We start from the raw sequence: 15,477 nt of genomic DNA on the forward strand, positions 1-15,477 counted from the left end.
GTCGCTCCCAGAGGGTCAGGCTGGGTCTCCACACATCCACTGCTCTCAGCCTCAATACTGGGACGCCGCAGGGTTGTGTGCTCAGCCCGCTCCTCTACACCCTCTACACATATGACTGTGTCCCCACTCACCATAGCAACAAGATTGTAAAGTTTGCGGATGACACAACGGTGGTCGGACTCATCTCGGGCAAGGAGGGTGAGCTAGCATACAGGGACGAGGTGGAGCGACTGTCAGAGTGGTGCACAGTCAATAACCTGCTCCTCAACAACAAAAAAACAAAGGAGCTTGTTATTGACTTTAGGAAAAACAAAACTGACATCCAGCCACTCATCATTGGCGGGGCATGTGTGGAGAGGGTCCCGGTGTTCAGGTTTCTGGGTATGGAGCTGGAGGATGACCTGACCTGGAGTGCCAACACCAAGGAGCTGCTAAAGAAGGCGCAGCAGAGACTGTATTTTCTGAGAATTCTCAGAAAGAACCACCTCCCAAAAAATCTGCTCCTTGCTTTTTATCATTGTTCCATTGTGAGTGTGCTCACGTACGGACTGTGTGTGTGGTACGGCAGCTGCACTTCCTCAGAAAAGAAAGCGCTACACAGGGTCGTCAGGATAGCGGAGAGAACAATTGGTTGTACCCTCCCCACTCTGGAACAAATCTACACATCCCGAAGCCGCAAAAAAGCAATAGACATTTTACAGGACTCATCACATCCCAGTCATTGTCTCTTCCAGCTTTTGCCATCGGGCAAGAGATACAGAGCTATGAAAACTAGGACAAACCGCCTTAAAAACAGCTTTTATCCAAAAGCAATCATGGCCCTGAACTCAAAATAAAACTGCTCCATATTATTCTTCCAATGTGCAATATAGACCGTAAGTCAACAAGTGCAATTTGTATATTTATTACTATTCGGTTTGTTATTATATTGTCTTTTTGTCATTTTAACTCTTATTCCTCACACTGAGTCGATTGCACCTTCAATTTCGTTGTTCCTTTGTAAAAGTGACAATGACAATAAAGATCTATCTATCTATCTATCTAATGAAGAGCATGCCTAACAAAAACTCACACTGATAGAATTATCCAGAGTTACCTAAATGGCATTGGAAGACCTTAAAAATGAAATGAAAGAAACTGATAAATGCATTCACCTAACCAAAGAATCTAATTGAGGTTTTCTACAAAGGAAGAAACACACACTACCGGTTTAAGCAGAATACACCACCATATACTTCTCTGAGGCTGCCTCCACAGATCTGGGGCTCATCCACCTGTCTTACTAAACTGCCCAACTGAAGTACTTTAGAAAACTCTTTTTTTTTCTCTTCTCTCCATCGTTTGTCTGTCTCTCTCTTGTCCTCTTTTCTTCCTGCAAGTGACCACTTTTCCAACTCAACGCTCAACTCTACAATAATGTGCTCATACTATAGGAAAGCCTTCATCTCCACCCCAAAGTTACTTCTCATCAGACCTAGAGTTACTTCTGGCATCAAGTAGGAATCCCTCAAGTCTCTGAGCCACCAGAACATAGTGCCATTTGGGAGCTGCTGATCCCACTGCACAACTGGGAAATCCATAGTTTTCAAAGGGCCAGTTCTCCTTGTCAGGCACTTTCTCGCTGTAAGTCAGGCATTCCTGTTTTATGATGATTGGCGACTGAAAGGCATTTCCTAATGTTGGACCAGATGCTCCACTGATCCTCAACACCAAAAAATTTAAGAAGAATCAGTTGATAGAGATAAGGTTTCCAAGAATGAACAGATAAAAATAGGACTTTTCAGTGAAAAACCAATGCCATCTGTTGTCAGGGGTTAAACAACCTCTGCAGTATTAGGTGCTTGGAAAGGTCCAGGAGGAAACTGGACACAGAGGGCTGATGACAGAGAGTCTGAAACAAACAAAACATCAATAGGGAGTTACAGTAGGACAGTCCCAAAACATGTGGAGGAAGATTGGAGTATTTAGGGAGCAGAAGTGACAGAGGGAGTCAGTGGATAAAGAAGTCAGTCCTGGGAAATATCACTCAGTTGTTCCCATTGCAAACTATTGTTTCATAATTTTGCCACTTTGCAGTACAAGATCAACTCTCCCATGAGCAATATAAACAGGTACTGGCTTCTGACTTTAACCTACCTTTATTATGAAACCTTACATTTCTTCATTTTCCACTTGTATCACTGCATTTGACATACATTTCTTGGATTATTCTAATTTTCTTTTTGGCACCCTCTTTTTCTCTGAAGACACCAGTAGACCACCTACCTGATCATTCCTTTCCCGAGTCTATGAATATACAGTACATCTTCCCATTCCCTTCAGTTACTTTCTCTAATATTTGTGGTTGCATTTGCAGCTCATTTTCCTCTTTGAATCCAAAAAACTCTCTTTGCACTACTGCACCTCTTCCGGATTTTATGTGCCCTGATTCATCCCTTAACCTGTATACTTTTCATTCAAAGTTATTACCTTGTCTAATCTTAATTGTTTAATCGCTCTGTCTGGATCAACAGACCTCTTCCTTTACCCTTGCACATTCCTCCAACATTTTGTAGTGGAAATTGGTCCAGTCACTACATGCTATAAATTCTCATCTTGTCCCTTTCAATCTGGGTGCATTTTGTCCTGGTCTGAATCATATAGGCATTTTCATTAAGCTACAAAAGTAAACTGTAAGTTTTTGTTTCCCATTGAAAATATATATCTTTCTAGCAAAATATGCAAGTTATAGCAGAAAATGGTATATCATTTCCACCAACTGATTACTATAATCTTTCCATCCTTGTCTGTTGCCCCAACAGGTTACTGTAATATGGCTATATTCTTAATAAAAATTCTAAATGAACTTGTATGGTTACTCTTGTAAACAAGTTCTACTTCCTAGGAAAAACTTATGTTCCTGAAACTGTTTTCTGAGAAATGTTTATAATAATATATATTCAGAGTTATACATGATAACAAAAATAATAATCATCAGTCTCCTAGGCAATCATTGTAATTAATAACATTGATCACTAGAGGGCGCACCTATCCCATAAATTAGTTAGAAAGTACACATACTGTAAATGTATGTATTATATTATGTTGATCTGAAACTGAATTTATGAAAGAACTCCTAGACATTGCACCTTTTCAAAATGTCACCCAGTAGCTAAAAGTCAGACTAGACTATTAATCTTTAGTCTTATATTTCTTACGTAAGGGCATTCAGTTCAAAATTTGCCTGTGTGCATTACATGTAAATAATACCACTTTCTTAGAATGTGACGTCTATCCTAGTAGTAATTGCTGTTTATCTCATTTAAGATTGTACGTTCTTATCTATAAGATTTTGGTTTTATGACTTCAAGCTGCAGGACAAAGCTGTGTCACTGATTTTTTTCTTATATCTTTCATACATTCACCCTATTTGACAGACTTAAACTGGTTAACATTAATGATACCTATAAAGATATAACCTGAAATGACATTTCTGGATATGGAACGTAGACTGATACTCCACATGCGACTGAGATGCACTTCGTTGCAGTATTCCTACTGAGCAGTGTGCTTTATGGCTGGAGCATAAACTCAGGTGATAGTAAATTGCCATTTACAACATGTCGAAGTACAGTTATTCAAATCAAAGTGTCTTAAATTGTGCTTAATCTGGCTTTGTTTTTAACAGGATTTCTGTATTCCCATTAAGGTTGAAAAATAATTCATGTCATCAAACAGGAACAGTTCTATAGTTTTTCCAATGTTCTGATTTGCGCTTGTGTATGTGGATTTCTTTTTCACCAAACAACAAATCTTTTAATTCTCGCGGATACGCCTCTTCATTGGGAAGAAACACTACTTTTCCCTGATGGCAACACGAATTAGACGATCTACAAGTCTCCAACTTAAAATTTAAATCTGAACAATATATTCAATCTCTTTTTGCTGTTCTGTTATTTCACTGAGTAATAATTTCCAATTGTTTGTGCTAATGTGATCTTTACTATCATTTTTTTGAGACTTTCGAATTTTAGTACTTTTAGTACTTTCATTAACTCTAACCGGGTGGCATGGTGGCGCAGAGGGTAGCGCTGCTGCCTTGCAGTTAGTTTGCTTCCTGGGTCCTCCATGCCTGGAGTTTGCATGTTCTCCCCGTGTCTGCGTGGGGGTACTCCGGTTTCCTCCCACAGTTCAAAGACATGCAGGTTAGGTGCATTGGCGATTCTAAATTGTCCCTAGTGTGTGCTTGTTGTGTGTGTGTGTGCGCTCTGCCTGGGGTTTGTGTCCTGTGTTGGCTGGGATTGGCTCCAGCAGACCCCCGTGACCCTGTAGTTAGGATATAGTGGGTTGGATAATGGATGGATGGATGGATTATCTCTAACCTGGTCTGCATGTGTATTGTGCCAATGTTTTTGAATTCTTTAAAATGTTCTACTTTGTCATCTACTCTTTGTCTTTTGTTACTGGCCCCGGTTAAGTCTCTTGGCACAAAGTCTCGTCTCACAGGAAAGTATCTCTTTGAAAAAGAAGTCTTGATCTTGTCCCAGGATTTTTTTATTATCAGAGGGTGTCATGGAGCCCAGGCCAACCATAATGAGTATCATTTACAACAACACTTCCTCATACAAGCTGACTTTAGAGCGGTCAATTAATTCAGCAAACCAGGTCTTTGTATTTTAACAGGAAAAATCGTGTGGTCAGTACTCACCACCCACAAACAGCAACAGAGCCAGGGATCAATGCAAAAGCTCTGTAGCAGTGAGGAAGCAGAGCTAATACTCTCGAGCCCTCTTAAATAAAACTGCATGACTTCTAATTTTTTTAAAAACATACATATTAACCAAATTAAGCCATTTTATTTAAATGTACCATCTGGTGCATTTAAGCCTTGGTCAAGCTTTATTTTATATAGTACCCTTTATACAGTACACTTCAGGAATCATGTTTACTTAATACACTGACTCTCATCTTAATTTAGTGAGCACTGAATAAGGATTCTGAATAAATATTACTGCCTGGAAAATATGGCAGCATAATTTTCAACAAGATCATAACTTAGTAAAAACGGCTGAAGAAATTCACCATCTTTTTTAGCTACACTAACTGACGGAAAGGGAGAAATAACTTACTAGAATGAGTAAATAGATGAATCATTTCAGACTTTTACATGATCTTCATCCTAGAGACGGAAAAAGCGTTGTATGTTGGATCAATAGGTCTGTGTTTTGTTGTATGTTGGATCAATAAGTTTATGTGTGAAAGTCCATTAAGAGAGTTCAACTCATCATTCAATCTTCACTTAACATAACACTTGCCCCATCATAAAGTGCTTGTCACTCCTGAGCCAAAATGGAATTAATCAGATCAAAAAAGTAAAGGGTGGACAAAGTAATTCATATTAAACCAATCAACCAACTAATTTAAACCAACATATCAAACCAGTTCATATTAAAACATAAAAAACACTCATGTAATCAAAGCAAATAATATCTATAATATTAACTGAACACGGCGGCACAGTGGCAAAGAGGAAGTGCTGCTACCTCTTGAAGCCTTTACCCAAGTGTTATAGTAGTCAAAACTGCCAAGTCAAAGAACACATTAGGCGAGACTACCTTTTCTTTACTAAGAGATTAATAATCCATTATTAAAGCATAGTTTCAGTGTGTTTTCTGTTTCAGTTTCCCAATCCTCAATAGTTCTTTGTAAGTTTCTTAAAAAGACCTTTGGTCTTCAGTCAGCCGGAGTGAAATTGTAATAAAACTTGAGTTGTTTTCTCTGTACCCTGTGCTTTCCTTTGCAGTCAGCAGATTTAACAGCAGTGGATATTACTTGATCCCTGCCAGTTTCAGCAAGTTTCCTTTAAAACAGGTTCAAGAGCACTGATTGTGAAAAAGCTGCTTAAGAATAAATCTTTCCTAATTGCTTTTTCTGGTGACGCAGGATTTAAAAAGAAAGAAAGAAAGAAAGAAAGAAAGAAAGAAAGAAAGAAAGAAAGAAAGAAAGAAAGAAAGAAAGAAAGAAAGAAAGAAAGAAAGAAAGAAAGAAAGACATTTGGAAAAATAGATTTTATCTAAAGATATGTAGTAAACATATTCTTATTAAAATAAACAGATGTAACGTTTACTGCATATTGAAAGTACCTCCTCAGGTTTGCTTTATAAAAAATACTTACAGTAACACTAATTATGTTAGCTGATGTTTTCACCCAAATTGACTAATCAATCACAACGATAACATTATTTATAGTTTATATTTGTCTAACACTGAAACAGAAGCAGGTTAACTGACCCATTCAGGGTCACGTTGTGAGTCAGTGGTGTCAAAAGAGCTGTTGTCTCTATTGATTACAAGTCCATATCTTTATCATTGTAGGACACTATGCATTAATAACAATTTGGTCTAATTTGTGTGCAAATATATATTTTTTCTAAGGGACTTTACTGATAAAAATTTCTTTGATTTGTTGTTAACAGTGTAAATACTATACCTGTATGAATTTACTGTTCACATAGTGATAAATGCAAACACCTTAAGGCTTTTAATTGGTTATAATGATGCCACCACTACCTGTAGTCTGCCATAACTCCTGACAAAACTAGTGGCCAGCATAAGGAAGGTGGAGAGAAAAGAAAAGACATGGAGATGAGAGTCCATCAAAAATCAACACACACCCATGGTAGAACCCTGTCTGAACACAATGTCACCCTATTGCCAGCCCTAAAAACAAATAAGACAAGGCCTTACCTTAAATAATGGACTAAAAGATTCCACAAAACTGACTATTATTTTACTCTTTCACTCTCCCTCCTGGGGTGGTTCACAATGACTACATGCTATAATGAACAAACCAGGACCACTTTCCTCCAACAAAAGTCTCCAGGTACTTCTGGGGAATTCCTACTGTAGGTCTTCACCCAGCAATATTAACCAGCATATATTACCTCCAAGTGATACATTATCTAGTGGTCTACCCCTAGTTCTGAGAGGCAGCCAAGAAGCTTTCTGTGTTTATTGTTTATCCATTCATCCATCCCACTCGTTTTTGAACCCTCCTAACAAAATGTATTTGATTATATTAGATAGATTAGCATGGTTATTTCCCATTGCTATCTCCGGAGTAACTTAGTTCAGTCTGTTAGGAGTCTGCACCCCCTCCATAGGTCTGCATTGGCTTCCTTCCACATTTCATAGACATACATGTAAGTTAGGTTAATTGGTGACTCTAAATTGGCCTGAATGTGGTCACGTGCATGTGTGCTCAGTACAGGAGCAGCGCCTTATGCAGGATTGTTTCTTACTTTACTTTTTATTGAGACAGGCTGCAGCCCACTACATCCCTCAACTTGATTAATGGAACTTAAAATGGTTGTATGTATGTATAGTAAATTGGGGAGCATGTTTCTGATTTTACACTCATTGATACTGGGATAGGCTCTGTCCCCTACAACTGCCATTTGATTAAATGGAATACATATTTGTATGTAGTGGTCTTTGAGTGGGCTTCAGTGAGCCCTGAACACCAGACACAACTTCCAAGGACATAGTTTTACATTAAAATAAAATATTTTATCAAACAGTAATACATTCACAGGCTTTTCAAAGTTAGCCCACCTCTGTTTAGTATACCAACTAATTCCCCATCTCCTTCTACTCCTCCTTACTGAGTGTTGCCCTCCACCTCCCGACTCTGATTCCCCATGCTGATGAAATGGATTCTTTTTATGGTGGGCCCAGGTGGTTTGCCCTTCTGGGTCATATGGAAGTTTCCCAAAACAGGGAGATCCACTCCTTACAGCACCCAATGGCCACCCATGCCACCCCAAACATATGGCACTCAAGGACCCCAAAAGGGTTGCCCTTCCAAACTGCCAGTCCCAGACATTGGGAACATTAGTAGTTTGTGACGATGAAATACCAAAAATGTCACTAGATAGACACACTTCAAATATCAGATTGCCACTAACAACCTAAATGACGCGATTCTCTAATGCAAAATACATTTGCATAAGAGTACTGCACCAATAAACCAATGTGACAATTTTCAGATTATAAATATTGCTAATAAAAAAATCCTCTGTATAGTGCTTTTAATTGTATGCATCATTGCAAAACTATTAACATAAAGAGACATAAAATTATTATTAATAATTAAATGCTAAATATGTAGTCACTCTTACATAAAGATGACTGCATAGAAAATACTGTAACTTTATATTAATATTTGAATATTCTATATTGTTGCCTTTGTACAAGTGAATAAATATACAGTAAAATTAATTAATTTTCAAACTCGCTTAACATTCCTTGGAGAACCTGATTTGCTGAGTCTGTATAATGCAAATTTTAAACCTCAAGCCCCTGTGATGGGTGACATGGCAGGACAGTGGCCTGTGTGATCCAGTGTCCCGGACTGGAAACATGAAACACCCTTTGATTCAGATAACCCTCCCACAACCCTAATCTTAACTACAGTGTAATGCGATAGCCATTTCGTGATTGACGTTGAAGGTGTTTTGTGATGCTGGGGCGTTACGTGACTCTCCTCATAGGTACTGTGGCCTGCAATTACACTCTGTTGGGAGTCTTGCACCCGGATGTTGTCTGTGTGTGGCCCTTGTGTGTGTGAGTAGGCCCTGCGATGGACTTGTGGCTCGTCCTGGGCTGTTCATGGCTTTTCGCTCAGTATTGCTGTAATGTCCTGAGAGTTATCCATGACACTGAATTTGACTGAGTCTCAGAATATTATTTGAGCTTCAGTTGTGACAGCTAAATTTTATAACATTTTCTTTTTAAATATCTTACAAAAGAAAATATACCCTTAAATATTTAAGAAAAGCAAACGTACCATTTTTAGTTTCTTACTACATGACTCATCATGCCATACTTTATACATAGTACCTGCAATCAGAGAGCAATTGATTATTTTGTAAGCTAAATAGCACACCATGCTGATGAATATATAAAACGATCACATTCCAAAATTAAAAGTTCACAAATTGTTCAAGAATTACATTCACTGTGGTTTTACTGAAATGCATTAGCTTGAGTTTAAAATTTGTTGCGGGATTTTAGGCAGGGGGCGCTACAAATCTGAATGATCACACTGCTGTATACTGTATGTGGTATAGCCTACCTGTTGATTTTGTTTATTTTTCTAAGTGGTTTTATTAAAATATTTACGGTTTGCATTATGAACACATTAAATGCAACTGAATAAAAAAAAATAACTCACACTAAAGCCATGGGGCTTAACGTGGAGAAGGGTCCTAATATACGGTAAACTCAACAGACCTAACGCTTTTTCAAATTTGACGTAATAATTCCAATAGATTAATTTAATTCACTACATCCGAGAACGACTGTTTCTCGCATTACTTATGCGTTTCACAATCTGCGATATTTACCCATTCTGAGTTTCAAAATATCACAACTGATGTAAACAGCACACTCTGTACTTTTGGCAGTCGTCTTGAAAACAATACTGATTCACACCACGAGGTGGCGAAACAATATTTAATAAAAAAAAACACCGTTTTAGAAATACATATATTTTGCTTAGCTAAAATACTGTTTCAAACTGTTATTCAACCAAAAAATATTAGTATGCTATCACTGAGTAGCAACTGCCGAATTCTACCATTAAATCGTTTTGCCTTTTTTAATCAGTTGATGTGAACAAGTGTTGTCTTCGCTCGCTCGCTCTCCCCCAATCCCCCCTTCCTTCCTTCCTTCTCTCTCTCTACTCGACTCCTTTCTTTTTTTCATCCAATGGAAACTCTGCATGTGCTGAACATGAAGCGATCACGTTCCCACCCAGCCAATCGTGACTCATGGGATCTAATTATCCTGGTTATAAATTAGACTGTAACTATGTGTTAGATGCAGAAGGATGGTAGAGACAAATACAAGAATACTGACTACGAAATCGAGGAGTGAGCAGCGGCTCCGATCTCTTTATCACCACTTTTGTTTGTTGCCAGGTACATGTTTTTTATGATGTTACTATAGAGATGTGAATGTGCTATACTATCTACTCGCATATGTGCCTGAATGTTTACTGCAAAGACAAGTGGTTGTCTGTGAACAGATGGGACTTTTTTTATTTGTATTTTATCAGAACACTTTCTGCCGTGCTAGACTGCAATGAGTAATACCTGGGAGGGACGCGATCATCTCGCGTGTTGTTTGGCATCTGCCGCACGTGGGTGGACATGCGGTGTGTGCCTGGGATTTTAAAACAGCGGGGACTCCTTTTGTTCAGCACCTAAGATTTAAAATTCAGCGAGGCTATTCTGGAGGGTTTTCCGAGGGCTTATTTAGACAGTTTACAGGGTTTGTTCAGATGTTACTATTTCTTCAGACATGAATTGTTTCGTCTTTCCTTTGTTTTATTGTCGCGATTGGATGCGATGACTGATGCATGGAACGATCCTCTCGCACTGGAGTAATAATTCCAATATTTCTTGTCGCAGGACCACTTTTGTAGGTAAGATGGCTACCTCTGCCAGCTCAAAGCTCAGCAAAGATGTGAAGCAGCGCTACATGGAACTCCCTCAGGGAGACAAAGTCCAGGCTATGTACTTCTGGATCGACGGAACCGGTGAGGGACTTCGGTGTAAAACAAGAACCCTGGACGTCGAACCCAAAAGCATCGAAGGTATGAAAAGTTTATTTAATTATTAACTACAGTACATCTTTTGTGAACGAAGTCTTTGGTACCGGCAGCAAGCGCTTACAAATAATAGTGATGTTCATTGTGTAATGGCCGGCACTGCGCATGTGCCGAATGGGCCTTTTCAGGGATTGAGGACTCCGCTGTTGATGATCACTATTTTAATTTGCAAACGGTTGAACATGTCGGTAATTTTCAGTCAGACTACTATCTGGACATTATTCTCACACTTACAAAAGAGAAACGTTCTATCGAGCTTTTCAGCTGTAGTTCCTCAATGCTTTTAGATTACTACTAAAGACATTCTTTAAGTAGAGTTTTTGAATGGAAATGCAGGAAAAAGGATCAAAAGCAAATAAAGTGTATTTCTCTGTTCTCGCTATGCAGATCTGCCTGAATGGAATTTTGATGGCTCAAGTACCTACCAGTCTGAAGGCTCCAACAGCGACATGTTCCTCATTCCATCTGCAATGTTCCGGGATCCATTCCGCAAAGACCCCAATAAGCTCGTCCTGTGTGAAGTGCTCAAATATAACAGGAAACAAGCAGGTAAGGTTTATGTTTTGGGGATTGTACTTTAATAAATTGTTCAAACCTCAATCATGGGAAACTAAAATAAATCTGACTTGGAATATTTTTATTGCAACAGAAACTAACCTCCGGAATTCATGTAAGAAAATTATGAGCATGGTAGAGAATCAGCATCCATGGTTTGGGATGGAGCAGGAGTACACCATTCTTGGAACAGATGGACATCCTTTCGGATGGCCCTCTAATGGCTTCCCTGGTCCTCAAGGTACGGAATGCTCAAAGATCTTTAATGTATATAACCGATAATTTGATAGACTTGTTAATATAATACTCTGTTTGGCTGATCGTAATATTTTAACAGGGATGCTTCTTTACATTTTGTCACTTTGAAAATGTTACTGTCTGTCTTCATGATAATGTGATAAGTACTCAATAACTTTCTTTCTTGTAACAGGTCCTTACTATTGTGGTGTGGGAGCAGATAAAGCTTATGGCCGGGATATTGTGGAGGCACACTACAGAGCCTGCTTATACGCTGGGGTGAATATCTGTGGGACAAATGCTGAAGTTATGCCAGCTCAGGTAAGCACCGTGCAGATCATTTAAAATGCTTTACGGACTCAACATGCATTGTCTTTAAGCTCCAGTCATCCTAGAAACATGCACGTTAGGTGACAGTAAATTAGCTCAATATGAGCTTGACAGCAAGCCTACCCTGCAAGGGACAGTGCTGCTGGGATGGGCTCTGTCGCCCATGATCCTGCAATTGAGTGTGTGGAACAACTTGTTTGCAGTTTTCTGTGCCTTGTTTGGTTAAATGCAATATGATATATAGAGGAAATTATTGCAGACATACTTTGATAACTTTAAATTATTGCAGACATTCTTTGATAACTTTAAATTCGGCTGATGTTTAAAGCTGATTTCCGGCTGAAAATGTACAATAAAATGTGGGTTTTTTGTTTATAAAGTTTCACCCTTTTTGTCATTTATTTGTAGTGGGAGTTCCAGGTGGGTCCCTGCGAGGGAATTGAAATGGGTGACCACTTGTGGGCAGCTCGGTTTATTCTTCACCGAGTCTGTGAAGATTTTGGTGTTGTTGCTTCATTTGATCCCAAACCAATTCCTGGCAACTGGAATGGCGCTGGCTGCCATACCAATTTTAGCACAAAGGAAATGAGAGAAGATGGTGGCTTAAAGTAAGTGGCTTTTTCAGCTTTAATCGTGTTTATTGTGAAGAAATTGGTTTTAGAGGTGTACTTAATCAGACGGTGGCTTTTGTATGATTTTTTTTTTTTTTTTTTTTTTCCTGACTTCTGATAGTGACTTGTTTATGCTAGAACCACAGACAACTACCTACCTATATTTACATTGGATAGATTTATTTTTGTAATTGCTTCTAAGATTTAAACTTACTATAGTTACAAAAGAGAGAAAGTAAATGATGCAAGTAAAAAATTTTTTTAGACACTGGGCCACTGGTGATGTCACAGACCTTTCCCTTTCCTAAAAATCTTTGCAGTGTGTGGATTAACAGTTATCATTTGCCTATTTCTTTACCTTAGATACATTGAAGAGGCCATTGAGAAGCTTAGCAAGAGGCATCAGTACCACATCCGTGCCTATGACCCCAAGGGTGGGTTGGACAATGCCAGGCGGCTTACTGGTTATCACGAAACCTCCAACATCAATGAGTTCTCTGCTGGGGTGGCCAACCGTGGAGCCAGCATCCGGATCCCAAGGTCTGTGGGTCAGGATAAGAAAGGCTACTTTGAGGACCGTCGTCCTTCAGCCAACTGTGATCCATACAGTGTAACAGAAGCCCTAATTCGCACATGTCTGCTCAATGAGGAGGGGGAAGAGCCTCAGGATTACAAGAACTAAATGTTACATGGACACTTTAATTTTTTTTTTTTTTTGTAGCTATATTTTTAAAATTGTTGGCCTATTGGTCTAAAGCCAGTACTGTATTTTTGTTTTCTTTGTTATTTGAAGCTTTCTTTTATGACTGTCCTGTGGTCAACACTGGGGCTTGAAAGAAAAGACAGTAGCACAGTTCATATGTTAACCGCTTCCTAGCAAACATAAGTTGACAGGTCAACTTAATCTAAAGGAACTAACCACAAATACAAATTTAGCCTGTGTATTAATTTGTAGAAATCTACAATATGCACAAACATCTCTAAACTGAAGAAGTTCTAATTGATGTAAACCTTTTATTGTTGACAAATGGGTGCTTATTTCTTGGTATCACTTTCACTCCTTGTCTGTGGTGGTATCCCACTTGGGAAATCATCAGTTAAGAGTTTCGGCCCAGGGAAACCATTCATTTGGGCAAGGAGATGCAGAAGGGATTGTAGGGATGTATTGTTGGAGAACGTTCTGCCAAAACAAGCTAGTTAAGAGTTGGTTATGCACTTTTGTACACTTGAGACTGTTAATTCAGTTAAAGTTTGGATTTTACAAACCATGATCTGCTGGTAAACACTAAGCAGCTAAAGTATGTTATTTTAATATTTTGTAACATACTCTTTCTGTTGTGTCACTGTAGTCCTTCTAATGTATTTTATTGTTTATGTTGTATGGTACTACAGAGTTTTATAAGGATCCAGTTTTAGGGTTTTTTCATCTGTTTAAAAATGGGGGGACTTCTAAACATGAATGTTTCAGCTTGGATCCACTATCTGTTCTGTGTTGAATTTCACATCTGATTTTTTTTCAGAAAGAATAACAATTGCTCTTTATGTGCTTGCTAGCACTGCATAATATAGTTTTTTTTTTTTTTTTTTTTTCAAAAAAAGTTACTGAACCTGGTGTTTTGAACCAATAAAATATTTGTTAAGTTTTTACCAATGCAGGTCTGCAACAATTTTATTCTCTATTGCTGTACTACTTTTTTTTTTTTTTTTTTTTTTTTTTATCAATTTCGCTATTTTATTCCCCCCTCTCCTCTGAGGATATTCATCTATGAGACTTCTATAATGGAATTGATTTTGTTGAGACTGGCCTTTTCACGGGGTTTCAGTGTGCCCTTGAGCTGCATATCCTGTTTCTGTCGTCAGAAGTCCGGGCCTCATCCATGAGTAACTGGTGTAAGTCACAAAAGCTTTGGAAGAATGAGAGGGGTCTGTCAATGAATTTTATCATTTTTTTTTTGTGGTGCACACTGTTCTAATGTGCTCATTTTCAGTATAGATTTAAAGTGATTAAAGGGCCAGTTGGGGGTCTTTGACAGTGTAGCCCTTCAAAAAGTGGACACTGAATCTGGCACCTTGAACCTCCAGGTAAAAATGCTTTAGCAGCTTTTTTACGCTGCCTCGGGGATTCTGTCATCCACATGCCATTTAAAAAAAAAAAAAAAAGATGTACACTGGTTAAAAACTCCTCTAAAATGTATTAATACATAACTGAGGAAAAATAAACCCCTACCAAAAACATAAATCCAGATTACAGAACATAAAGTAGCTGCAAACAGAAGTTTTCGGTTGTGCAAGTCATACAGTAAGGCCTAACTTAAGTAACCTTTTTGAAAACTCCACAGAGTGTACTGTGGAGTAATCATTCATTCATTTGACAGGTTTCTTAGCATCAGACACCGCTATATGCAGGTCTGAAATGCAAAACACCAGGAATATCTGGTTTCTAATGGCAATCGCAGATCTTAATTCTACATGTTGACTGTTAAATTATAGTATATGTTGTGGAGCTCTGCTTTTAGCTTAATACTTGTTGCTCCCAAGAAGAAAGACACCCATATAAGGTGATCAATGGAGGCCGAGTGCAGGAATGTGTGACCTTCTCTGCTAGAAAACAACAGACTTCATTCACTTGACAGCTGAGTGCTATTGGTAAACATTCACTCAAACCGGGACATTTGGGAAAAATGCTCTTAGTCCATATTGCTTAAATTTGCAGTGCTAAAATGTGTATTTCTATTAAGGTTAATAACACATATTGCTTGTTATTATTTTCAATAATCTGAATGATCTGTTGCATTGGTGTTAAGTGTAGCTCTCTTTGAAATTTCACAAAGTGCATTTTCATGTTTTTTTAATTCCTCCTTTAGAACATTACATTATTGCACTACAACAAATTTTTAAAAAAGTGTGGAAAATGTTTATGTTCTTTGGGCTCATTTTCAAAAATGTTATATCTAAAGGACATATTGAAAGGAATTAAAAGTAAAATGAACTTTACTTGACTTCTACATTCACTTTTATCCCCCTTGTCCATATACACCATCAGTGCAGAGTCATCTGAGAATGTCTGCAAGTGACATGACCTGGTATTAT

General features: G+C 38.3%; 1 protein-coding gene across 1 annotated transcript; it reads left to right on the forward strand.

Annotated features, from left to right (window-relative positions):
• Window positions 1-9,795: 9,795 nt before the first annotated feature.
• Window positions 9,796-14,034, forward strand: LOC114659187 (glutamine synthetase). Its single transcript, XM_028811500.2, has 7 exons — window positions 9,796-9,962; window positions 10,455-10,639; window positions 11,042-11,203; window positions 11,304-11,450; window positions 11,640-11,767; window positions 12,185-12,384; window positions 12,751-14,034. The coding sequence occupies exons 2-7, from the start codon at window positions 10,474-10,476 to the stop codon at window positions 13,067-13,069; spliced, it is 1,122 nt and encodes a 373-aa protein (XP_028667333.1). The 5' UTR covers window positions 9,796-9,962; window positions 10,455-10,473; the 3' UTR covers window positions 13,070-14,034.
• Window positions 14,035-15,477: the final 1,443 nt, after the last annotated feature.

Source organism: Erpetoichthys calabaricus, chromosome 10, assembly GCF_900747795.2.
Source record: "Erpetoichthys calabaricus chromosome 10, fErpCal1.3, whole genome shotgun sequence".
Lineage (NCBI taxonomy): Eukaryota > Metazoa > Chordata > Cladistia > Polypteriformes > Polypteridae > Erpetoichthys > Erpetoichthys calabaricus.